Raw genomic sequence first — 27,500 nt, forward strand, 5'->3', positions numbered from 1 at the left:
ACCAAGTTAAGTGGCCTCCATCTGTGTTAAATTGTAGTGATTTCAGGATAAATTGAGCAGTTTCTGTAGGTTCCCTCTGCTGGGTAGTGCATTTCAAAGCAAAGACCATGAGCACCAAGGCGCTTTCAAAAGAACTCCGGGACAAAGTTGTTGAAAGGCACAGATCAGGGGATGGGTATAAAAAAAATATCAAAGGCCTTGAATATCCCTTGGAGCACGGTCAAGATGATTATTAAGAAGTGGAAGGTGTATGGCACCACCAAGACCCTGCCTAGATCAGGCCGTCCCTCCAAACTGGATGACTGAGCAAGGAGACTGATCAGAGAGGCTACCAAGAAGCCAATGACAACTTTGCAAGAGCTACAGGCTACAATATCCCAAGCACTCCACAAATCTGGCCTGTATGGTAGGGTGTTAAGAAGGAAGCCGTTACTCAAGAAAGCCCACCTTGAATCCCGTTTTGAAGTATGCAAAAAAACACGCAGGAGATTCTGTAGCCATGTGGCAAAAATTTTTTGGTCTGACAAAACTAAAATGGAACTTTTTGGCCTAAATTCAAAGCGTTATGTTTGGCACAAACCCAACACAGCACATCACCCAAAGAACACCATCCCTACTGTGAAGCATGGTGGTGTCAGCGTCATGTTATGAGGATGTTTCTCATCAGCAGGGACTGGGGCCCTTGTCAGGATAGAAGGGAAAATGAATGGAGCAAAGTACAGTGAAGTCCTTGAGGAAAACCTGCTGCCCTCTGCAAGAAACCTGAAACTGAGACGGAAGTTCACCTTTCAGCATGACAACGACCCAAAGAACACAGCCAGAGCTACACTGGAGTGGCTAAGGAACAAAAAGGTAAATGTCATCGAGTGGCCCCGTCAGAGCCCCGACCTAAATCCAATCGAAAATTTCCATCAACGCTCCCCAAGGAACTTTAACAGTTTTGTAAAGAAGAATGGTCAAATATTGCCTAATCTAGGTGTGCAAAGTTGGTAGAGACCTATCCCAACAGACTCACAGCTGTAATCGCTGCCAAAGGTGCTTCCACCAAGTATTAACTCAGGGGGTTGGAGACTTATCCAATTATGATCTTCCAGTTTTGTATTTGTAATATATCATCTTTTTCTCAATAAAAAAACTTTTTTTCCCCTTAAAAGTGTGGAGTATGGTATGTAGATAAGTGGAAAAAAATCCTCATTTAAATGCATGAAACTGAGGCACTGACACAACAAAATGTGAAAAAAGTTCAAGGGGGTGTAGACTTTCTACAGGCACTGTACATAAGAACATAAGAAAGTTTACATACGAGAGGAGGCCATTCAGCCCATCTTGCTCGTTTGGTTGTTAGTAGCTTATTGATCCCTGAATCTCATCAAGCAGCTTCTTGAAGGATCCCAGGGTGTCAGCTTCACCAACATTACTTGGGAGTTGGTTCCAGACCCTCACAATTCTCTGTGTAAAAAAGTGCCTGCTATTTTCTGTTCTGAATGTCCCTTTATCTAATCTCCATTTGTGACCCCTAGTCCTTGTTTCTTTTTTCAGGTCAAAGAAGTCCCCTGGGTCGACACTGTCTATACCTTTTAGGATTTTGAATGTTTGAATCAGATCACTTGGAAATATCTTATTATTTGAAATTCCCACCCCTAACAAAAAACGTGAGTGTTGTGTTTGTTTGTTTGTCTAGTAAACTGTTTGTTTGTTTGTTTGTTTACTAACACTACTAACACTGTCCGGAGCTGTAGCCACAGGCCAGCATCAAACCCGGACACCAGCACTTCCCTCACCACAACAAATTGTATTACACACCACGAGCACTAAAATCACTCACTAAAGAACTGTGTCTGTGTTTTGTGTGACGTGTGGGTGTTAAAAGAACGGGACTTTTTGTTACGGCTCAAACCCAGGGATTCTAATTGAAGTGATACACACCACTGTATCGCTTTACAACAGTATTATTTACAGCTGATTGCCGTCAGCCTCTGGACATTGTGAAACCAATACACACCCTTGCACCTGGATATAATTGTGTCTGTTTTCTTGCACCTGGATATAATTGTCTGAATGTTTTCTTCTGCACTGCTGCATTACCTTCATCTGCACTCACTTACCCACTTTGCCACAGCGTCCCTATGTGTGGTTGCTGCTAATACTTTCTAAGGACCTGTCAATGAGTAATTAGAGGTTGAGGAGTCGAAACTTTCATTCTTGGTATATTCGAATATCTTATTATTCGAAATTCCCACCCCTAACAAAAAACCTTACGTGCTCTGTTTTTTCTGTTCCGTACCACATCATGGATCACTATTGCTGTGTTACCTGACAATGTTGGCAATAATCCTGACGCTATCAGTGCACTAGGGTGGGCATTTTGAAAAGACCTTTGAAACATGCTTTAAAGTTATGTGTAAAAAGTTGTCATGATGTTAGCATTGAAAATAAATGACAGGTACGTTATTTAAAAAGTAGTATTGTATTATTATTATTATTATTATTATTATTATTATTAATTTCTTAGCAGACGCCCTTATCCAAGGCGACTTACAGTCGTAAACAAAAATACAGTTCTAGCAACACATGGGGATGTGGAACGTTATATCTTTGGAACCCCGCTACTTACTCTAAGTTTTTAACTTTAAGCTGGTGTAACTCAGTGCAAGCCCCCACAGCTGAAATTCATATGCTTTAATCCACTCCTCCACCGTTGTTGAACTCCATGGCAGTGCTTGACAACACAGTGGGGCTCGGGCACAGAAATATCACGCGTGCACGTCCAGCGATCTTTGAGAAACTGCCTCTGCACAGGGGATACACAATTCTATGGGTTACAGAAATCTGCATAACACCCGTCAGGACAATTTGATTTTGAGATGCATGCCTCGTTCGAACGTCAGTGAAGTCAAGTTTTATCGGTATATCTAGTTTGCCTATGTGTTAATCTGGCCCTGCACATGCCCTAAAAGTTGATTCATACATCACTGCAGATGAATGTGATACATCCGGCGCAGACCCCATGCGATTTCAGGTCGCAGATGCATGAGAAAAGGCTGTACGACTTTCCAAAAAATAGGCATGTCGCAAGAGTGTGTGTGACGTAATTCCGACCTGTCACACAGGGTCAGAGACCCTCGACAAATTATGTCGGAGTCTGAATTATGAACCAACCTTAAGCCTACAAGCAGCCCCTCTTACTTTCTTTCCTGTTCATGTTTTCCAGGTTCCAGTCCAGCAGCTAAAGCGAGGGCAGGCGGTGGAGAATATCCTGACTGTGGGAAAGGTTTCATGCAGATAGGGCATTTAAACAAAACCCAACGAACTCACACAGGCGAGAAACCGTATCACTGCTCTGACTGTGGGAAGAGTTTCAATCATTTTAGAAACCTAAAACAACACCAGCGAATTCACACAGGAGAGAAACCGTATCACTGCTTTGACTGTGGGAAGAGTTTCAGTCAGTTAAACAGCCTTGTTTTACACGAGCGAACTCACACAGGAGAGAAACCGTATCACTGCTCTGACTGTGTGAAGAGTTTCAGTCAGTCAAACAGCCTTGTTTTACACCAGCGAACTCACACAGGAGAGAAACCGTATCACTGTTCTGACTGTGGGAAGAGTTTCAGTCGGTCAGACAGCCTTGTTTCACACCAGCGAACTCACACAGGAGAGAAACCGTATCACTGTTCTGACTGTGGGAAGAATTTCAGTCGGTCAGGCAGCCTTGTTTCACACCAACGAACTCACACAGGAGAGAAACCGTATCGCTGCTCTGACTGTGGGAAGAGTTTCAGACAGTTAGGAAGCCTAAAAGAACACCAGCGAGTTCACACAGGAGAGAAACCGTATCACTGTTCTGACTGTGGGAAGAGTTTCAGTCAGTTAGGAAGCCTAAAAGGACACCAACGAACTCACACAGGAAAGAAACCGTATCACTGTTCTGACTGTGGGAAGAGTTTCAGTCAGTTAGGAAGCCTAAAAGGACACCAGCGAACTCACGCAGGAGAGAAACCATATCACTGCTCTGACTGTGGGAAGAGTTTCAGTTGGTCAGACAGCCTTGTTCCACACCAGCGAACTCACACAGGAGAGAAACCATATCACTGCTCGGACTGTGGGAAGAGTTTCAGTCGGTCAGACCACCTTGTTTCACACCAGCGAACTCACACAGGAGAGAAACCGTATCACTGTTCTGACTGTGGGAAGAATTTCAGTCGGTCAGACAGCCTTGTTTCACACCAGCGAACTCACACAGGAGAGAAACCGTATCACTGTTTTGACTGTGGGAAGAGTTTCAGACAGTCAAACAGCCTTGTTTCACACCAGCGAACTCACACAGGAGAGAAACCGTATCACTGTTTTGACTGTGGGAAGAGTTTCAGACAGTCAAACAGCCTTGTTTCACACCAGCGAACTCACACAGGAGAGAAACCATATCACTGCTCTGACTGTGGGAAGAGTTTCAGACAGTTAGGAAGCCTAAAAGAACACCAGCGAACTCACACAGGAGAGAAACCGTATCACTGTTCTGACTGTGGGAAGAGTTTCAGTCGGTCAGACAGCCTTGTTTTACACCAGCGAACTCACACAGGAGCTAAACCGTATCACTGCTCTTGCTGTGGGAAGAGGTTCAGTCATTTAGGAAGCCTAAAAAAACACCAGCGAGTTCACACAGGAGAGAAACTGTGTTGCTGCTCTGACTGTAGGAAGAGTTTCCGTCTTAAACAAGCCATTCAAAAACACCAGCGAATTCACAGAGGAGAGAAACCTTAAAGACTGTTTTGTATATCACTCTTAACCCTTTGCGGTCCATTTTTTCAGCATGTATGTTTTGTGTATCACTCTTAAGAGCATGCATTTTAAATTATAAAAATGCAAATCCACTCTCTTGCTCTCTGTCAAAGTGGGCGGTGACGCTGACACGTCACAAGAGGCTTCTCTGCTGTCAGTTTAACTCAGGCTGTCAATGCAGTCAGTGCCTGGGAGCGAGAATATGCAGAAAGGAAACTATTCCACACCTCATCTGATGGACGAGTTGGGATAAATCAATAACTCAGTGTGGAAATGAGTTTCAGAGTTTAACATTTGAACTTCATTAACTTGAAAATAAATAAATTGATGGTAATGAGTATTCAGACCCCTGATGTAGCATCCCAGAGACGAGACAGCAACCGCCTGGAGGATGGGTCTTGGAAATTCATCACGATTCAAAAACATATGAAAACTGATAGTGTTGCATGACTGTATTATGACATGAATGAGTGAATATTGCATGACGTGTCGCTTTGCAGTGTGCATTGTCCATGCTTGTGTTTGTGTTGCCTTTGTAAAGTGCCTCGAGTAATAGCAGTGCAGCAGGCATGTGTACGGATCTTGGGTACAGAAAGTCATAACGGTTTCATCCCTGGCTCTTTCTTGCTCTTTTGCAATATCTTGCACTTGGTGACAAATTCCCAATGAAAATGTAGCTGAGCTATGACTATTAATCAGGGTTCGTACGCTAGTCTGGAGTCTGGAAAATGTATGGAAAAATGCAAAACTGGCTTGAAAATGCTTGAAAAACCACGTCTCCGTTATGAAAGTCTTGAAAAAGTCTGGAATTTTACTAGCATCACGGGAGAATGAAAATGATTCTGCGATTACTTTTATTATTAATAATAATTGATCTCTAAAGCGGGTCAGCAGCTCTAGCAGTAACTGTCTAGACAGTTTACTAGTAGCAGCTATGTTGCTTGTGACCAAATCCCGCAAGGATTGCCCCGTGTAACACCCCTGACAACGCCCTCACAACTCAAAAGCAATCCTATCCAGTCAGCGCACTGGTATATGTCACATGACTGTCTGCTCCAGTGAAACGAAGGGTAAAATGGAGTCTACGACAGCCAAGGCTATGATTTTTACAGACTGGAATTGCAAGCTACTGTACTCTGCTCACCGAGATTCACATTGTGTTATCTTGTTGTTACCTTTATTAAATCGTTAATGTTATTTCCCAACCCAGGAAAAAAAAAAATCGAATACGATAGTTAGGGTGTATTCAAACTGGGTTCATTTCAAACATCCTCAGTTTGGTTCGTTTGTTTTGAAGCATTGTATCAATGTGCTAGCTGTTCACACTTGCCTTGTATACAAACGTACTGAGTTTGTTTGGAAATTAACTGGGGCTCGTTTTCGTGGTTCACTTCCGTGTTTTCCCAGGACTCAGTTCACTTGTGTTCATATTGAAATTATCAGGGCAGCAGTGTGGAGTAGTGGTTATGGCTCTGGACTCTTGACCGGAGGGTTGTGGGTTCAATCCCCAGTGGGGGACACTGCTGCTGTACCCTTGAGCAAGGTACTTTACCTAGATTGCTCCAGTAAAAACCCAACTGTATAAATGGGTAATTGTATGTAAAAGTAATGTGTAAAAAAAATAAATAAATAATTGTATGTAAAAATAATGTGATATCATGTAACAATTGTAAGTCGCCCTGGATAAGAGTGTCTGCTAAGAAATAAATAAATAAATGAATAATATTAATAATAATAATAATAATAATCAAGTGAACTCGTTTTTTATTAATAAAAGACCATCGGATGTTTACATTTTCTGGCATTGCTTCTTCACACTATGTAAATATTCAATTACAATAGCAGTACAGTAGCTACTGTATATATTGTTTAATGTTTTGCTTTTTTTCATTTATATAAAATCCTCGTATACTGAAAAAAAGAACTACGGTATTGTAATAATGACAGATATAAAGGAATGTATTTTTTAGGGATATAGCGCCTCGTGTAAAACATTAGCATAGAGTGTGTACAGCGATGAATAAATAAATTGTGTTTTATTTCATTTATGCAAGACAACAGCGAACACGTAATTCATACCTGGAAACTATCTGGCAAACTCTGAGACTGACATCCTGCTGTATAGCATTGTTTTCTTTCTTTAAGTTTACTAAACCAAAATCAGGAACATATAATAATTTAGAAAAAAAATCTTGTCCTTTTTTAATATAAAACTTTGTATTTTAGTTTTTTTTTTTTTTTTTTTTTTTTTTGCAGCACTGGTACATATATTCACGTACACACCAAGCATAACTTTAACAAACAGACGTTTGTTAAAAACTGGACAACGAGCCAAAAACGGAATGTTTAACTTACATACTGTGCTATATTGTATAATAAAGTTGGTGCTTGCACACTCCCTCGCACAACATCGTATGCAGTAATCCACATGCAGCTGTATTTTCTGCAAATGTGATTTTTTTTTCCAATGTCAGTGATGAATCATGAAAGCGATTGGAGGCAGTTCACACCATTCAACATGAACTTGAACAATTCTACAAAAATAAAGAAAACAGATTTTCTTTTTTAAAAGAGGTTATAGCAATCGCACCAGCCAACCGGAGCCACGGTAATTTTAATAAATTCCCAGGTATGTTGATATTACAGCAAATACATTGGGTTTTGTCAGTCTGATTTTTATTTTTATTTTTTTCTGATCAAATTTCTGACAATGTCGTTGTTTCCCCCGTTGTCCATATCACTCATCTGGACATTTTTACCACCTGTTTGTGTATGTAGTAACTGTACGCTACTGTACAGCCAAATCTACCGGGTCTGTTTCCTGTTTACAAAAGAACCGAGACCGTCCAGTGTTCACATTCACATTTTTTAAGCGAACCGAACTCAGTTCTTTTGCCAAACGGTCTGAGACGATCTCTTCAAGTGGTCTCAGTTCAGTTCAGTTCGGTTTGTTTGCAAATCGAACTTTGATGTTCACACTGCTCTCCAAACGAACCGAACCGTACTGAGTACGAAAAAAAGCTCCAGTGTGAACAGGCCCTTATTATCACTGACTCGGATTAAAAAAAATAAAATAACCTCTTTCTGCAGCCCCTTGGTTTGTACAAACGTAGCATGTTAACATCGCTTTTTTCATTTCTTTAATGTGATTAATAAAACATACCGGTAATTTTATTTTAAATGTATGGTGCTTGCTTGTAACTTACAGTACCGAGTGCAGCAACTGTCTCGGGTCCAAACCGTCAGCTGAGTGTACTATTTACATCCTCGCTATATGGCCTTCATTATACGATTAAATACTGATTTTAAAATCAAACTGCTGCTGATGTTCACTCGTACAGCTCTATGCAACCGGTATGGCAAAGCAACATTGATTTTTTTTTTTTTAAATAATGAACCAAGATTTAAATTAACTTCTGCAATTGAAACAAAACAGTTTATATTGTTTGTTTTGGGTTGTCCTTTTACTATAGCGAACAAAAGGCTTTGGACCCAAACAGGGTTGTTATAGCGAGGGTGTGCTGTATTCAGTGTTTGACTTGTATGTTTAATATACCACACTTGCACATTTGTTATTTCATTTTTGTTATTTTTCACCTCCCAGAGTGTTCAACATTTAACAGCTGGCAAAAAGAAGTTTGGCTCGGAATCCAATCTCATCCCTTACAAAAAAGTAATATACTGCATGTATACTTGTGCCAAAATTGTCTGGTTTTAGTATCCTATTGGTCACATAATACTGTCCTATTTTGACATAAGTATACTTGCAGTATACAACTTTTTGTATTCTATTTGTAAATAATGCAACACAGATATTGGGCATTTCTTGGATTGTATCTTACTTCTCTTTTGCATACCTGCATTGTCTCTTGCTAGATATGCACCTCCAGATTCTAACAAATACTTTTAGAAAACCAGGAGCAACTTCTGCTCTGAATCAAAAAGCTATAATGCTCTGTGGCTGCCCGCCTATGTGGATAACTATTGAAAAACTAGTAGAAACTAAAACACAAGTCTGGGAAAAACAAATGGAAGTCTAGAAAAAAGTATGGAATTTTGATGTTTGAAAAAGTGTATGAACCCGGATTAATGGATGAAGCTTTCATTACAGAGCACAAAATAATCTACAATACAGTGTGGCAATGGAAATAAATGTGGGGCCGGGGTGCTCTATAGATTTAGCTGGTACATCCGTGACCTGGACTGTAAACAATGTAATGTTTTTTGTCCAATTTTTAAATGAAATTCTTTTGAGTATTTTCTTCTCTAGAGTGTGTGGAATGTCACGGCTCCTCACACCTGTGTCCATGGTCACCTCTGTGTTAATCTCCTAAAGGTTCAAATGAATTTCACTAAAAGGATCTGGACGGCAGACTCCCTTTCTACCGCTCTCCTCCTCTCATTCCCCCTCTACTTCCTTTCTCATTCCCCCTCTCCCCCATCCTTCCCTTCATCTCTTTCCTCTCCCTCTCTCTTCTCTTTTTCCCTCTCTTCTGTGATCCTTGATGGGAATACATATCCCACATACATAGTCAGCACTCAGTTATCCGTTACCCAGATACCTGTCAATCGCATTTTACCATCCTTTTATTAAGAATAAAATCAATCCCCATTGAGATAGATAATGTAACAAATTAATACACTTGCCCGTCACACGCGATTTCCGACTCTGTCACCAGTTTTCTAATTATTATTATTAGTAGTATTTGTTTATTTAGCAGACGCATTTATCCAAGGCGACTTACAGAGACTAGGGTGTGTGAACTATGCATCAGCTGCAGAGTCACTTACAATTACGTCTCACCCAAAAGACGGAGCACAAGGAGGTTAAGTGACTTGCTCAGGGTCACACAATGAGTCAGTGGCTGAGGTGGGATTTGAACCGGGGACCTTCTGGTTACAAGCCCTTTTCTTTAACCACTAGACCACACAGCCTCTAATACAAAGCCCACCTCTTCAATGTTACAATTTATCTGAATATCTGTCACAACCCACATTTAAAAAAAAATGACGATAATGCAGCCAAAACAAAGCGAGTGAAGCAAGCTACGGTATTGTAACAGTTAATCATTAGACAGGTTTAGATACTGTGATGTGTTCTTTTTTTGTAATTGCTGTTAGGGCCTTACTCTATATGCTATAGTTTTCAGTACTGACTTTGGATACTGTTTTAATTCTGGAAACCGGAGGTTTTTTAATCGTTTGGTTTTGCTAAATTGGAGGGAGGGAGGGGAGGGGTTAGGGGAGTTATTTTAAGGTTGGGGTGGAGGGAGGGGAGGGGTTAGGAGAGTTATTTTAAGGTTGGGGTGGAGGGAGGGGAGGGGTTAGGAGAGTTATTTTAAGGTTGGGGTGGAGGGAGGGGAGGGGTTAGGAGAGTTATTTTAAGGCTGGGGTGGAGGAGGGGAGGGGTTAGGAGAGTTATTTTAAGGTTGGGGTGGAGGGAGGGGAGGGGTTAGGAGAGTTATTTTAAGGTTGGGGTGGAGAGAGGGAGGGGAGGGGTTAGGAGAGTTATTTTAAGGTTGGGGTGGAGGGAGGGGAGGGGTTAGGAGAGTTATTTTAAGGTTGGGGTGGAGGGAGGGAGAATATATCTCATATATTAAGGTTGGGGTGGAGGGAGGGAGGGGAGGGGTTAGGAGAGTTATTTTAAGGTTGGGGTGGAGGGAGGGGAGGGGTTAGGAGAGTTATTTTAAGGTTGGGGTGGAGGGAGGGAGGGGTTAGGAGAGTTATTTTAAGGTTGGGGTGGAGGGAGGGGAGGGGTTAGGAGAGTTATTTTAAGGTTGGGGTGGAGGGAGGGAGGGGAGGGGTTAGGAGAGTTATTTTAAGGTTGGGGGGGAGGGGTTAGGAGAGTTATTTTAAGGTTGGGGTGGAGGGAGGGAGGGGAGGGGTTAGGAGAGTTATTTTAAGGTTGGGGTGGAGGGAGGGAGGGGAGGGGTTAGGAGAGTTATTTTAAGGTTGGGGTGGAGGGAGGGGAGGGGTTAGGGGAGTTATTTTAAGGTTGGGGTGGAGGGAGGGAGGGGAGGGGTTAGGGGAGTTATTTTAAGGTTGGGTGGAGGGAGGGAGGGGAGGGGTTAGGAGAGTTATTTTAAGGTTGAGGTGGAGGGAGGGGAGGGGTTAGGAGAGTTATTTTAAGTTTGGGGTGGAGGGATGGAGGGGAGGGGTTAGGAGAGTTATTTTAAGGTTGAGGTGGAGGGAGGGGAGGGGTTAGGAGAGTTATTTTAAGGTTGGGGTAGAGGGAGGGGAGGGGTTAGGAGAGTTATTTTAAGGTTGGGGTGGAGGGATGGAGGGGAGGGGTTGGGAGAGTTATTTTAAGGTTGTGGTGGTGGGAGGGGAGGGGTTAGGAGAGTTATTTTCTTTCTTTCTAATATTATATAGATGAATTGTCTTTATTATGTATGAGATATATTCTCCCTGTGAATTTGTATATATTGTATATGTGTGTATGTTGGATTTTAACTGAAACCTCTGAGCCCTCATCATTTCATTCTGCAATGAATTCTCATCCTCAGCAGTTTCATTTCTATGCACTTTAGAATTTGGTCTTCCATATTATTTTTTTTATTCTAAATCCACAAGCGTTTGTCCCGGATGACCACTCCCGTGATGATCGCCGCTGCCATGACAACCTATGACATCACCCGCACGTTCCGTATACTTCAGAACACTCAGTCATTTTTTGTAATACAGTATTAACGCTTTATTGTTTTCACAAAATAACATCAATACGATTATCAGCTCAGCTGCTAGTGTGTACTAAACACAAGCTCAAATATTCCACTTCCACTCCAGTCTCTGGTAATGCAGCACTATTCCAGTTCCACTCCAGTTTCTGGTAATGCAGCACTATTCCAGTTCCACTCCAGTCTCTGGTAATGCAGCACTATTCCAGTTCCACTCCAGTCTATGGTAATGCAGCACTATTCCAGTTCCACTCCAGTTTCTGGTAATGCAGCACTATTCCAGTTCCACTCCAGTCTCTGGTAATGCAGCACTATTCCAGTTCCACTCCAGTCTCTGGTAATGCAGCACTATTCCAGTTCCACTCCAGTCTCTGGTAATGCAGCACTATTCCAGTTCCACTCCAGTCTCTGGTAATGCAGCACTATTCCAGTTCCACTCCAGTCTCTGGTAATGCAGCACTATTCCAGTTCCACTCCAGTCTATGGTAATGCAGCACTATTCCAGTTCCACTCCAGTCTCTGGTAATGCAGCACTATTCCAGTTCCACTCCAGTTTCTGGTAATGCAGCACTATTCCAGTTCCACTCCAGTTTCTGGTAATGCAGCACTATTCCAGTTCCACTCCAGTGTGCTGCACACGGCTGGAGAGCTCAATCCCCTCTGCTGACTGCTCCTGATCCGAGGTTTTCCTGAGACAGATGTCAGAGACACACAAGGAGGGCTCAGAGTTTAACTGCAGCAATAACAGAAGCTTTAAAGGATGAAGACACTTCTAGGCTTCAGAGGAATCAAGTCCCATTGAAATCACAGAGTGCATTTCAGGGTAAGGAGCAGCTGTGTATCAACTGTAAAGACACTGTGTGGCGGCAGCAGCTTTGTGACATTACTGACAAAGGGTTATTATCAATACTCTAGATTGAAGAATCAAAGAAAAATGATTATGAATCCAGTATCTCGGTAGATGTTTATGATCTGGAAACCACCTAAAAATACATGAACCCAATATAGCATCTTAGGGCACAGGTCTAAGTGAAGGGCACTGTTAGAGTTTGCAAGAGGGATTCTTAAAGAGCTAATCAGAAAGTTTCCATCTCCATTTCCAGTGCTGTAAAGGATGATGACAGGTAGAGATAGCGAGTGCTGCCCCCTGTCTGTACACATACTGGATAATACTGACTTACCTTGACTTACCACCAGCGAGACACGGGGAACCTGGAAAAATATATACAGATTGTTCAGTTTCTTTCTTATAATTGTGTTAACAAAAATAAATACAAACTTCCAAAATGTGTATTTTGTAAATGAGCTGTGCATGTTTAATGATGAAATAATGATTCTTAATGAACGATCCCTAAGACTGGGCTGTGCTGTTTAAGAAGAAGCCTGCATGTGTGCTGTGACAGGCCAGGTGAAATGTGTGCACTGACTGGGAGTCTCACCTTGGATCCTGCAGTATTGAAGGAGCAGCAGAGTGAACACAATGAAATGAATCAGAGTGAAGCTCACTCTGTAGCCAATAGCAACAGCGCTGTGCCAGGACGCTGGGGGAAGGAAGGTACAGTATGAGTGTGTGCAAGTGACTTCCATACACTTTGACTGAGTTGATAGGGATTCAAGAACATTACCCTGCTCACACTCGCTCTATAGGAACAGCCTTCAACTTGCCACTCTAAATCTAAAACATTAGTGGGAAATATACACCACTGAATTTGCAAAGTATAAAAACAGTGTCTGTACTGTGCAGGATTTGTTACCAATCCATTGTGTTGTAATTGCTGGTAATTCTGTGGTCTGTTTATTCTGTTTCTTCAGGGAATAGGAATATAATGGGATCACAATGTGACCTATTTTACTGTGAGATCACTTTCAATCAAGGACAGTCATGTAGGACGGGTTTGTAATCTTACTTTGCAGTTCAATGTGTAGCTCCTGGCTGCTCTTCTTCACTCCCTGTGACTCCACAGCACACGTGTAGCTCCCAGTGTGGCTCTTCTCAGTGCTGGCTATGCTGTACAGTGCAGAGTCAGTGCTGTTAGTCACAGGCTCCCCGTCTCTCACAATGGTGTAGTGGAGTTCAGGGCGGGGGGTTTTGTTCACTGCTGCCTCACAGGTCAGGTTAAGAGCCTCTCCCTCCTTCACTGTGGCTCCTGGAGATGCTGTCAGAGTCACCCTGGAGAACAGAGCTACGAAAAGATGACATGAAGACAGGTTAGTGATTGTGAAGCTGTCTGACCAAGATATTCAAATCAATCAGAACCAGCGTCTTCCATATAGTGGGATTCCCCCAGAGCCACCTGCTCTTTAGAGACAGAGAGGCAGTGCTGGAGTATAGAGGCTCCTTAGAGAGACAGAGGCAGTGCTGGAGTATAGAGGCTCCTTAGAGAGACAGAGGCAGTGCTGGAGTATAGAGGCTCCTTAGAGAGACAGAGGCAGTGCTGGAGTATAGAGGCTTCTTAGAGAGACAGAGGCAGTGCTGGAGTATAGAGGCTCCTTAGAGAGACAGAGGCAGTGCTGGAGTATAGAGGCTCCTTAGAGAGACAGAGTCAGTGCTGGAGTATAGAGGCTCCTTAGAGAGACAGAGTCAGTGCTGGAGTATAGAGGCTTCTTATCGTTTTGCCTGTAAAGGAAACAAAAAATGTTTCAGTCAAGAAAGGCCTGTTAGAAACACAGACCTGTCTGCCAAGGACAGAAATAAAACCCAGTTCAGCATGACCTGCACCCACAGGCTCTGTTCACATGGACTTGTTAACTGTGTTGGTCTCTGTGGCAAAGTGCCCCGCCCCTGTGTGCATTTGTGTGTTTTGTGTATGTATGCGTGCGTATGTTAATGTTGGTGTATAGATTGGTACACGGGATATAAACGGGTCTGTGTTTCACGTGTGTTTAAAGTGTATATTTGTATTTAGGCACGGGATTGCACATCACGCACGTGCATTTAAAATGTAATATGTGAGCACGGGGTTGCACAGAATTAATTCACGTGCTGGGATTCAAGTGAATAATTAATTAGTAATTGAATCCCAGCACAACAGTATATATAGAGACACGTAGCACTCAGTCAGGGTTGGGTGTTCGGAAGAGGAGAACGGGTGAGAGAGAGAGAGAGAGAGAGAGAGAGAGAGAGAGAGAGAGGAGAGTTAAAATAAGTAAATCAGTAAAAACGTAAAGATAAGTTTGTTTGTACTCACCGTGTCTGTCTGTCTGTCCGTGCACCGTTTGTTTAGTGTTAGTCCGTTTTGTTTGTCTGTTTATTTTGGCGCAAGTGCCGTGTCCTGTTTTGTGTACTGTTTAAAACCTTTTATTTGTTATTAAACAGCCATTGCACTCAGCTCATCACCATCACCGTCTCTGTGTATTCCTTTTCTGGTCTGACGCCACCCACTCTGGCCGTCTTTGTGACAGTCTCTAATAAAAGCAGCTCAATGTTACTGTCTCTCAGGGGTATTATGAGCATAGCTCTGGATTCTTGTAATATTTGTAGATGTTCTCTGTGTGTGAATTTGTTCTCTTGGTTGATTAGCCCTTATTTCCACACATAGACAGACAGTGCTGGACAGCACAGTGCAACAGACATATTCATAGAATGTGTAAACATGCATAAAGATTAAAAATGGTCATTTATTCCCATTTGACATTAAAAAGGATTGATTAATTTATTAATAATTTAGCCTTTTTGTGTGACATTACAAATCTTTGATATGCATAACGAAAGCATTGACCCTGTTTTTGTTTATACATAATTGATTGTGCACATTACAAAATATGCAATTAAAAAGCATGCATTGCCTGTATTAATTATGCTTTTTAATAATTTTTAATAATTATTTTATTTTTTAATAATAATAATTAGAACTGCCAGGCAGTTTTACGGCTTCCAAGCTCAGTACCAGGTGGAAATTTTAGCAAGCTGTAGCATTTCAGCACAAGTGTCAGCAATAGATCAGTTTTATGGAGCAGTTTCAATTCAAAATACTGCATTAGTTCATCACCTCATGATGCTTTATAACTTTAAACACCATAGTAACCATGACCCTATCTACACACTGTAAGGAGTTATAAGCTAATTTACATTTAACCTTAAGGAGAGGTCAAAGGTCACGAGCAAGGTAATTGCTGAATAGAGCATATATGGGTTCCTAAATGTGTTGTATAGTAACCATAACTCTATTTGCACTGTAAGGAGTTATAAGCTAGTTTTACATTTGACCTTACAGAGGTCAAAGGTCACATGCAAGGTGATTTTTGGATAGAGCATACTGTATATGGGCTCCTCTCTGTGTTCTATAGTAACCATTGACCTATATACAGTTTGTAAGGAGTTATAAGCTAGTTTTACATTTTAACTTAAGGAGAGGTCAAAGGTCACAGGCAAGGTCATTTTTGGATAGAGCACATATGGTTTCCTATATGTGTTCCACAGTAACCGTTAACCTATCTGCACTTTGTAAGGCTTTATAAGCTAGTTTTACATTTGACCGAAGATTTTGAAAGGTTTTTAAAGAAATGCGTCATGTGGCCATATTGGTTTACGCACAAACACAGTTTCTGAAAATGTCAATTCTGTTGACACAGGAATGATGCTTGTCAACTTTGGAGTTAATCAAATAAACAATTTTTCAACTGAAGTGGTTTTAAATTTAAGAAAATGTCTAGCAGCCATCTTGTTTTACAAAAGAACACAATTTTTCCCTATTTGAATTCCATTGTCCCCAGGATAACGCCACCAAGTTAAGAGTTAGCTGGTTAAATGGTTTGCAAACAGAAGCAGTTTGATGTTTGGGTCGCATTTTTGTCGAATTTGGTAGCAGCCATTTTGATAGTAAAATGGTTGCTGATGACATATGCGAAGTTTCAGATGAATCATTTCCCATAGGCAGCTACCTGCCAGGTTTCATGTTGATTGGTTACACCACATGTGAACAGGAGCAGTTTAAAGTTTTGGGAAGAAAAAAAAAAATAATAACTAGAGTTGCAAGCAACTTTATGGCTTCTTAGTTTTTACCATGAAATTTATGCAAATCGATTGGTCACTATCCATGTGAGCAATCATCTTCATTCAATTGTGGGCATTACTTCCCATAGGGTACTACTATACAGCAACGTTTCACAGGTTTTTGTGCAATCATGTTATCTAAACTTTGTAAGTAGTTATAAGGCAGCTTTTTATATGACCTTAAGGAGAGGTCAGAGGTCACAGGCAATGACATTTTGTTATAGAGAATATATGGGCTACTGTATGTGTTCTTCAGTAACCATGACCTTATCTCCCTATCTGACCTTTAGGAGAGGTCAGAGGTCACTGGCAATTACATTTTTATATAGAACATACATGTCTTCCTATATGTGTTCCATCATGACCATGGCCTTAAGGAGAAGTCAAAGGTCACAGGCAATAACATTTTTATAGCATATAATTACATTTTTTTGATACAGAATATATGGGTTCCTGTAGGTGTTCCATAGTACCCATGACCCTATCTGCATTCTATAAGGAGTTATTAGCCAGTTTTGTATGCTGATGATGTCATCCATGTTTCTTATTGAAGCAACTTCTCTTGACAACCACACTAGCCAAGTTTTTACCAATTTTTTCGTGGTTTGTAATTATGCTGTCATCCAAGTGTGATTATGATGTCATCCAACATAGCCACCATACCACACAACCCATCAGCTTCTTATGAACACCAGTTAATCTTGGACTATCCCTCAACAAGTATACCCAGTTTCAGCACTCTGCAATAAGTGGTTTTCGAAAGGTGAATTTTTACATTTAGGCAACCCCTTTTTTCAATTAAGCCAATATGCTGGCTAAACCATGTGACCTACGACATGTGTTTATTCTTCCGCGACACTTTCCCATAGGCATCTACCAACCGTCCGATTTTCATGAGTTTTCAAGCAACTCTGACAGAAAGAACAAGAAGAAGATTCACAGCAATAACAATAGGCTTCCCAGCCTATGGCCTGGACGCCCAATAATAATAATAATAATAATAATAATAATAATAATAATAATTATAATAATAAAAACCTTACAATAACAATAGGAGTCCCAAGCCAGCTTCGAAGTCTAACAGAGAGCCTGTGAGATGGGATTCGAGTCAGATAATGTGGGGGTATACAAATTAGCAATTTTAATATTCATTACTAATACCACAGCAATGTCTGACATCAGAATTATTAGCACAGCCCCACATCAATTAAAACACATTGACGGCCAAGTTTGTTATTAACTCTCTTAATAAAGCAGGTACATCTAATATTGTATTGTATTAAAAGGTACGGCAACAGCATATCAGTCTGTTTTTTTTTCTGTTGTAAACATGGGCAATGTTACTGATGGATTCTGCAGGGTCTGTATTGAGAACACTGCTCTGTTTTCAGCTGGGTTAATAAACTCACCAGACACAGCCAGTGTAACAGGATCACTGTGTTAATAAACTCACCAGACACAGCCAGTGTAACAGGATCACTGTGTTAATAAACTCACCAGACACAGCCAGTGTAACAGGATCACTGTGTTAATAAACTCACCAGACACAGTCAGTGTAACAGGATCGCTGTGTTAATAAACTCACCAGACACAGTCAGTGTAACAGGATCGCTGTGTTAATAAACTCACCAGACACAGTCCGTGTAACAGGATCACTGTGTTAATAAACTCACCAGACACAGTCAGTGTAACAGGATCACTGTGTTAATAAACTCACCAGACACAGTCAGTGTCACAGGATCACTGTGTTAATAAACTCACCAGACACAGTCAGTGTAACAGGATCACTGTGTTAATAAACTCACCAGACACAGTCAGTGTAACAGGATCATTGTGTTAATAAACTCACCAGACACAGTCAGTGTAACAGGATCACTGTGTTAATAAACTCATCAGACACAGACAGGGTAACAGGATCACTGTGTTAATAAACTCACCAGACACAGTCAGTGTAACAGGATCGCTGCACTGAGAGGAACATGGTTGATCTCCTCTTTGCCCTCGACAGCAGTACTGGCCCTGGTCAGATAGAGCAGCTGCAGTGATTGTGTAGCTGTCACCAGTTATACTGCGTCCAGCAGTCTGGAGCACTGGAGTGTCCTCACTGTCTTTGTACCAGAGATATTTCCAGCCAGCAGAACCCCCCTCAACCCCACACCTCAGAGTGACTGTCTCCCCGGTGAATATCTCTGGGAATGGAGGCTCCAGGGTGAGTGTAGTCTGGGGAAGCTCTGTAGAAACAGAGAAGATGACAGAATTAGAGCCAGTGTCTGCTCCTGTCTCTCAGAGTGAGTGAACAGAGAAGATGACAGAATTAGAGCCAGTGTCTGCTCCTGTCTCTCAGAGTGAGTGAACAGAGAGGATGATGAATTAGAGCCAGTGTCTGCTCCTGTCTCTCAGAGTGAGTGAACAGAGAGGATGAAGAATTAGAGCCAGTGTCTGCTCCTGTCTCTCAGAGTGAGTGAACAGAGAGGATGATGAATTAGAGTCAGTGTCTGCTCCTGTCTCTCAGAGTGAGTGAACAGAGAGGATGAAGAATTAGAGTCAGTGTCTGCTCCTGTCTCTCAGAGTGAGTGAACAGAGAGGATGAAGAATTAGAGTCAGTGTCTGCTCCTGTCTCTCAGAGTGTGGGCACCACCTTTCTCTGAATATTAATTATAGAGCTGAGCTCTGATCAGCATTGTTAGACATTAATTGGGGGGCACTCTGGGGGCTAGGTCAGTGTAATACAATAGCAGTCCATAACACTGTGGGGTAAAAGCCATGTAGTGGAGACAGGAGGCTTGTTCACTGTTGCCTCACAGGTCAGGTTAAGACTGTGGCTTCATATTCAGTGAGGCTCTGTGGATCCAAACCCAGTTAAAGTCTGTATCCTGGGTTCAGCAGGGTGTCTGTCACTCATGTTGTAGCATTGTCATTGCCAAGTGCTAAACCAGCTTTCACAAAACCACTATTGTTGCAGCCTGGGAAGAAAATCACATTATTCATAAAAATCTGAATTAAAGAATGCATTAACCTTTAATAAAAAAAACAAAACATTTCTGTTCAGCGCAGATAATTATAAAATGATAAAACATTTAGAGGATAGGATTTTCTTTATAAATATGTTAATATTGTTGATTAGAAAATAATGTTTTAAGCTTTTTTTATTGATTTTGTTTTTCACTGTACAATTGCTTTGTATCATTTTAAATCTCCTTGCCAACTCAGGTCCCAATGCAATGCCCCTGTAGGGTACTGCACTACCTGAATTACTGAGAGCATTACAGACCTGAATATGAAAAGCACAAGTTTTAGAAAATACATTGTGTCTGTCTGTCTGTCTCTGTGCAGTAGTGGTGTGGCAGGGTGAAAGCCCTACACTTTAACCCTTTGCGGTCCTGTGTCGGACCCGGTCCGACATTGCAATTATTCCTATCCGGTCCATTGTCGGACCCTGTCTGACATCATCAAAAAAACGAGAAGATCATTGTGGAAGTAAACAATGTGAGACATAGACTTGAGTTTGAAAAAAAAATTATGTACGTGACAGAAAGTCTGTGTATGTAAGTAAGAGAGTACAATAGGTCTTTTATTTCTTCAGAGTGTTCTAGCTGTCACTATCTGTAACTGCAAGTTGCCAAGAAACTAGATAAACATTTTGCTTGCATCTTCACTTTTCTTACACAATGCAAAGTATTAGCCACTGTTGATAGAAATACAAGGTTACTATAAGAAGCTTATTAACATGTGATTGGTACAAGCAGAATACTTGTAAAGACTTGATTGGTTACTGCCTTATGTAGAATCATGCCTGTTTAGCTATATAAACTCTTTGTTTCTGCCTGCGAGCAGAGAACTCATGGGTTACTAGAAGAACTTATGTTCAGTTGCCTTCTGATTGTCTCTCCCTGCAATTGCTAGAATGTTAATGAAGTGCACTGAATAACTTTGGATCTTAATTTAGACTGAGGTGTTTATATTCTTTCACACCATTCAATGGCTGAGTGGGAGCGACAGGAGCCGAGACAAGCCGAAAAAAAAAAAAAAAATGATTAGTCATACTTGCCCCTGGCGGCCATAAGGAAACAAGCTGGCTGTTACTGCATCAGTGCTCAGAGAATATCACAGTTAAAGAAAAGGGCTTGTAACCAGGAGCGCCCCGGTTCAAATCCCACCTCACCACTGACTCATTGTGTGACCCTGAGCAAGTCACTTCACCTCCTTGTGCTCCGTCTCTCGGGTGAGACGTTGTTGTAAGTGACTCTGCAGCTGATGCATAGTTCACACACCCTAGTCTCTGTAAGTCACCTTGGATAAAGGCGTCTGCTAAATAAACAAATAATAATAAATAGATGTTATAGTAATAAAATAATGACTTGGATCGCATTATTGAGGAGTTTGGTAATAAAACGAGTGATCAGGAGATGATTGATCGCTATGTACGACTATTATTATTATTATTATTATTTATTTCTTAGCATATGTGAAAGCTATAGCGAACTAAAGGGTGGGGCGGGGCTGGACATGCCTGGTGAGTGCTTTGTTGATATGCAGGGCCTTTTAAATCCGTTTGACTGTGGAAAAAAAATACTTTTAAGCAGCGCGTCTAAAATTAACTGCGCGTGTGAAAATAAATTGGACCTGACGTGCCTGACACGCACTTAATAAATGGACTGCAAAGGGTTAAAATATAAGTTTGCAGTGTAATACCTGAGTTGGCCAGAAGGGTGCTCTACCAAGGTTTCAGTCTCTGACCAACATAGGAAACTGGGGAACATCCTGTTAAGAGACCAGTGGCTGAGCTAATTGTTTCATTGATGAGTGACTCACTCGGTCACATGATGTAAAAGCAGCTGGGTGAAGATTTGCTTGCTTGCATCTTCGTATGTTGCTCAGGAAGAATCAGCAAGTGGGTGCCAGAGTGGAGATGTGCTGGGAATAAGAGAGGCAGGGGTCCAGGGTGACTCCGAGGTTCTTAGCTGAGGAGGAGGTAGAGAGTGTGGTAGATTCCAGAGGAACAGAGATAGAGAGATCAGAGGAGGGGGAGGAGGGAAAGAAAAGGAGGTCAGATTTAGAGAGGTTGAGTTTGAGGTGATGCGAGTGCATCCAGGAGGAGATAGCAGATAGCAGACAGACAGAGAAATTTGTAAGCTGCCTGTGATATTAATGTAACAAATGTTAACTAGCAAAATGTGTTCCATATTTAACGTTATTTTGCATTTCTGGACGTGTTCTTGTTTTGGGAAGCACTACTGTATGGACAGGTATACAAGCGACTTTCCAAAAGTTAAAGCATGAGTTTCAGTCTTAGAACAAATTGAGCTCCCTGCTGCAATTACTAATGCCACGGTCACATAAATCACATGATGTACTTGAAAAATGTTGCTTATACAGTGTTATTATTATTTTGTATTATGCGCTTTGTTGCTTCATTTATTTTTACATACTGTACTTTGTATAATTAGGACAGAAAACGAACAGGAGACTTGTTTTCATCATGCATGTATATTTCAATTACAAGTTTGGGAAGAACCAATACATTAATTAGTTAAAAATTAAAAAGAGTTAACGTCTTTGCTAAACCGTGGTAAATGCCTGTAGTTCAATACCAACCAAGACAGCTATTGTAAGAAAGAGAGATCATACAGTATATGGAGGTCTACGTAATGCCGTGTCTAAACTGTAGTAAAGTTACAGCTGTACTAATATTAAAATGTAAAAATACGACCCTGTCATACTAATATGATGGATGCAGCATGGATGATGGATGCAAAATACGACCTTGTCATACTAATATGATGGATGCAGTATGTCATTAGATTATATTACTGAAACAGTTTAATTTTGATTAAAGATTGACAACATTTTGACGTGTAAAATCATTTAATATATAAATAAATCTCTGTGATCACACATAAACTACATCTGATTGACAATGATGTTATAGAAACATAAAGACAGGGGTTTAAAACAATTTACCATATAAAGAGCCGTCGATCACACATTTTAAAGTTCATACGAAAAGACAGTGGCACGAACACGCACCATCATACACAGTCTTGCAAATAAAACGGTCAGATAAAAATAAAAAGCCATGCAGTGAACCTCCCCTTTAATCAAACTGTTGCTCTGCCTTACTTTTGCCTACTTTTGCATTACTGCGCTTGCGCGATCAACTTATTTCCCAGTCAACTTATTTCCTACGTCACTGGCACTGATATAGAGCAGGGTTAGTTTAGGGGGATCAGGAGCGATCTCCATACAGTATAGTGAGGGGTGTGTAGCTCATGCACTTCGGCAGTGGGACCCTCCTTTTTGGTAGCGCTCGGCCCCTGTATTGGCCACCTTTTATTTTATAGCTTTGTTTTGAAAAGTGTTTTTGTTTTTCAGTTTTGTATTGCTGTTTTTCCACCCTTTGTTTACACTCCTGTTTGTGTATGTGGTGTAACACAGCAGGGGGGGGGGGGGGTTAATCCTCCCTGCATGGAAAAAAAACATGTGTTTAATTGAATTGTTTTGCTTTATTGTTTTATTTAATTTGTTAATTGTTTTATTATTAATTATCCCCTGCACCTGGTAATTATTGTTAAATTAGAACCAGGTGCAGGGTATTTAAAGAGGGCAGTCAGTTTGCTCGGGGCGGCTGAGAAGAAGGAGGCAGAAAGAAGTACTCTGCTTCCTGGCAGTCGTGAGGTAAAAGGTGTACTGTATTAAACTGGTGTAGTTTTTATTTATTGTTTAGTGGGGAAACAGCCTAGCTGTCCCACTTGTAGTCAGGGTGTTCCTGTGTGTTAGTTAGTGCTCGTACAGAGCTAGGTGTTTATTTTGTGTGTGTTTTGTTTTGGTGTTGTTCATTAAAAATAGCGCAACTGCACATTAATCTCCATTTCTGTGTTGGGTCGGTGTTTTTAAGGGGCAACGAAGCCGAGTGAGTTGCGTGCTCGGTTACATATGGTGGCAGCGGTAAGAGAGAGCCCCAACTGACCCGCAGAAAAATAAATAAATAAATAAATAAATAAATAAAAAAATATGGACATTGCAGAGCTGATAAGGGCTCTAGAGAAGTCCACGGCGGAGATGCAGGAGGCAACCCGCAAGCAGAACGAGAGTACCCAGCAGTGGAGGCAAGAGTGGGGGTTGCCCACATGGGAACTGGAGTTCCCCGTGTCACAGCTGGAGCTGGTGCTTCAGAAGGTGGTGTGGCCGGCACCACAACAAGAGTCGCCTGTACCAGAGCCAAAGTTGCAAGCTCTGGAACCAGAGCTGCCTGCTCTGGAGAGAAAACCGGCAGTGCCCGAGCCGTGGCAGGAGCTGCAGCTGTCTGAGAAAGAGGAGCTAAAGTGCCCAGCTCCACCACTGCCCCGACCTCCACCCCAGCAAAGCAGTCCGGCGCTGATGGGTACGGTCCCTTGCCCAGTGCTTGTTGACACCCTGCCGGAATGCATGGACCTCCCTGTGCTCGATCTCGTGCCCAGGTCGGGGCACCACCAGGCACAGTTGCTCACCTGGTCCCTTGCTCCGCTCCCCCTGAAACCTCAGACGTCACGACGCGGTCATGTGACGTCACTGGCATTCCCCCTCCTCCCGCTGTGTTCCCCCTGGAGTCTCAGATGTCGCTGCACCGGTCCCGTGGCTCACACCTCTGCCTGTCGCTGCACCGTCCAGGTTACCGGCCTATGCGTCGGTCGCCCCTGGCAAGCCGTTTGGGTCCCTCCTCGCTGGATCGTGGTCCCTTCCTCTGGGCGACGGACTTCAAAGGGGGACGGGGAATGTGGCCTTGGAATGGCCGATCAGTGCTGCGCACTTAAGGGGGGGGGGGGAAGTGTAACACAGCAGGGAGGGGGTTAATCCTCCCTGCATGGAAAAAAAAAACATGTGCGAATGCACATTTGTTTAATTGAATTGTTTTGCTGCAAAGGAGTTCATTGTTTTATTAATGTAATTAGGGACACCTATCTGTATATAAGCAGGTCAAAAGGTGTGTCTCTTGTCTGTGTGAAGGCTAAGGCCTGTGGAGAGACCTGTGTGGGAACCTGAAGAGAAGGTATTGTGTTTGATATTTAATAAGTACAGGTGTTTTATTGCTCTCTCTCTCTCTCTCTCTCTCTCTCTCTCTCTCTCTCTCTCGCTCTCGCTCTCACTCTCTCTCTCTCAGCACTGTGTTTGATATTTAATAAGTACAGGTGTTTTATTGCTCTCTCTCGCTCTCGCTCTCGCTCTCGCTCTCTCTCTCTCAGCACTGTGTTTGATATTTAATAAGTACAGGTGTTTTATTGCTGGTCAACAGCTTAGCCTTCCAGTTGAGTAGTTTGGACTGGCAAAGTTTAGTAAACACTCCTTGAAGGAGTTCAGCTTTTTGTTTTGTTTGTTTTGTGTTTTGAATAAATATACAGGCACTGTCCTGTTTTATTTCATGTTGTGAGTTTTCATTTTAAATGAGAAGACATGTGTTAAAAGGTCCTCTTTTTGCTTTATTACAGCTTCTCGACTACTCAGAGTATGAGAGTCACTCAGACCAGGAAGAGCTTTCATATCAGAAAACTTTGCAAGAACCCGTTACTTCAGCACCTGAGTTGTGTTGAGAAAATTAACACAGCTGGAATAGACTCCAGTGTGAATGTATCTGTGAGACATTACAGACAGAGAAGGGGGTGAGGACTCTCTCTGTTAGAATGAACCTACCTCTCACTGACACCCGCACCTCTGCACAGTCACATTAACACAGCTGGAATAGACTCCAGTGTGAATGTATCTGTGAGACATTACAGACAGAGAAGGGGGTGAGGACTCCCTCTGTTAGAATGAACCTACCTCTCACTGACACCCGCACCTCTGCAGATTCACCAAGGTAAGAGGCGTTCCTCCACGCTCTGCACTTGTAAGACCCCTCGTCACTCTTTGAAACACGATCCACACTCAGCTCTGTGTCAGTCCGGGACTGTAGCTCTTCATTATCTTTATAAAAGACAACCCTGGTAATATGAGAATTATAGCGGACACGACACTTCAGAGTCACAGTGTCTCCCTCAATCACAGGCTGAGGGGGAGTCTGCAGGATCACCCATTGATCTGAAAAGACAGAAAGAGTTCAGATCAGCAGAGCTGAGAGATGGGTCAGGATGGATTAGTCTGCAGGATCACCCATCGATCTGAAAAGATAGAAAGAGTTCAGATCAGCAGGGCTGAGAGACTTGAAGCTACTACACTAACAAGTAACTACGATGTGATAGGTGTTACAGAAACTTGGTTGTCTGAGAGTGATGGAGACGAATATAATATTAGTGGGTACACACTGTATAGGAAAGACAGGCAGGACAGAAGAGGCGGAGGAGTAGCGCTATACATAAGAAATAGTCTTGAAGCCCAGGGGACAAAGAAAACAATGCAGAATCAATATGGGTCAGTATAATAGACAAAAATTCCAAGGGCATAATAATAGGAGCATGTTATAGACCGCCAAATTCAGACTCTGAGCAAAATAATCTGTTGTACAATGACATTCGAAATGCGTGTAGAAAAGGAGAAGCCATACTAATGGGGGATTTCAACTTCCCCCATATAAAATGGGAAAACCCAATGGGGGGCACGACGGACGAAATTGAAATGGTTGAAATGACAAATGACTGCTTCCTAACGCAATTTGTCAAGGCACCGACTAGAGGGGAGGCATGCCTTGATTTAGTCTTTTCAAATAATGAAGACAGAATAACTAAAACAGAGGTCAGAGAGCCATTGGCAAACTCAGACCACAACATGGTCTCATTTGAAGTGTTTTTTAAAGCCCCAAAAGTAATAACTAAAGCTAAGGTTTACAATTTTAGAAAAGCAAACTATGAAGGTATGAAACAGAGACTAACAGAAGTAGATTGGAGTAAAATAGAGAAAACATCCACAGAAAAAGGATGGCTGTTTTTTAAAAATGTAGTACTAGAGGTGCAAAACAATTACATCCCAAAAGTAGACAAATCTAAAACAAAATGGCCAAAATGGTTTAATAGATCAATTAAAAAAATATTCAGAGAAAAAAGGCACTTTACAGAGCATTTAAAAGGGACCAAAAACAAAGTACACAGAAAGAGTACTTGGAACTGCAAACACAAGTCAAAAAGGAAGTTAGAAAGGCCAAGAGAGAGATAGAAATCAATATTGCTAAGGGGGCTAAAACCAATTCCAAAATGTTTTTCCAATATTATAACAACAAGAGAACATTCAAAGAGGAGGTTAAATGTCTAAGAGATGAAGAAAAAAAAATAGCAAATATATTAAATGATTACTTTTCACAGGTTTTTATAAAGGAGGACACAGACAACATGCCCCACATGTCGACCTGTTCCTATCCAATTTAAAATAACTTTAGCATAACAAAGGCACAAGTGTTAAAGGGACTAGGAGCTCTTAAAATAAACAAATCCCCTGGGCCAGATGAGATCCTTCCAATAGTACTCAAAGAAATGAAAGAAGTTATTTACAAACCGCTAACCAAGATCATGCAACAGTCTCTTGACACAGGGGTTGTACCGACAGACTGGAAAATTGCAAACGTAATACCGATCCACAAAAAGGGAGACAAAACCGAACCAGGTAACTACAGACCAGGAAGCCTGACTTCTATTATATGTAAACTTATGGAAACTATAATAAGATCCAAAATGGAAAATTACCTATATGGTAACAATATCCTGGGAGAGAGTAAGCATGGTTTTAGGAAAGGGAGATCATGTCTAACTAACCTGCTTAACATTTTTGAGGATGCAACATTGACAATGGATAATTGCAAAGCATACGACATGGTTTATTTAGATTTACAGAAAGCTTCTGACAAAATCCTGCATAAAAGATTAATTCTCAAACTGAACGCAGTAGGGATTCAAGGAAATGCATGCACATGGATTAGGGAGTGGTTAACATGTAGAAAACAGAAAGTATTGATAAGAGGAGAAACCTCAAAATGGAGTGAGGTAACCAGTGGTGTACCACAGGGATCAGTATTAGGTCCTCTGCTATTCCTAATCTACATTAATGATTTAGATTCTGGTATAGTAAGCAAACTTAAAGTATTGCATGCAGGA

At 41.6% G+C, this 27,500-nt stretch overlaps 2 protein-coding genes across 2 annotated transcripts in view; one reads left to right on the top strand and one right to left on the bottom strand.

Annotated features, from left to right (window-relative positions):
- LOC131721206 (zinc finger protein 883-like) overlaps positions 1 to 6,613 on the top strand; it is a 12,665-nt gene extending 6,052 nt beyond the window's left edge. The window contains exon 3 of the mRNA XM_059014618.1: positions 3,212 to 6,613. Coding sequence (XP_058870601.1) covers positions 3,212 to 4,761 — 1,550 coding nt within the window. The 3' untranslated portion in view covers positions 4,762 to 6,613. The remainder of the gene's footprint in view (positions 1 to 3,211) is intronic.
- Positions 6,614 to 11,575: 4,962 nt separating this feature from the next.
- The window catches only part of LOC117407880 (Fc receptor-like protein 5), a 26,121-nt gene continuing 10,196 nt past the window's right edge, over positions 11,576 to 27,500 (bottom strand). The window contains exons 3-8 of the mRNA XM_059014622.1: positions 25,243 to 25,500; positions 18,387 to 18,680; positions 13,364 to 13,639; positions 12,896 to 12,997; positions 12,638 to 12,668; positions 11,576 to 12,145 (exon numbers count right to left, since the gene is read on the bottom strand). Of these exons, the coding sequence (XP_058870605.1) occupies positions 12,064 to 12,145; positions 12,638 to 12,668; positions 12,896 to 12,997; positions 13,364 to 13,639; positions 18,387 to 18,680; positions 25,243 to 25,500 (1,043 nt within the window). The 3' untranslated portion in view covers positions 11,576 to 12,063. The remainder of the gene's footprint in view (positions 12,146 to 12,637; positions 12,669 to 12,895; positions 12,998 to 13,363; positions 13,640 to 18,386; positions 18,681 to 25,242; positions 25,501 to 27,500) is intronic.

This window comes from Acipenser ruthenus, chromosome 48, assembly GCF_902713425.1.
Source record: "Acipenser ruthenus chromosome 48, fAciRut3.2 maternal haplotype, whole genome shotgun sequence".
Classification (NCBI taxonomy): Eukaryota; Metazoa; Chordata; class Actinopteri; order Acipenseriformes; family Acipenseridae; genus Acipenser; species Acipenser ruthenus.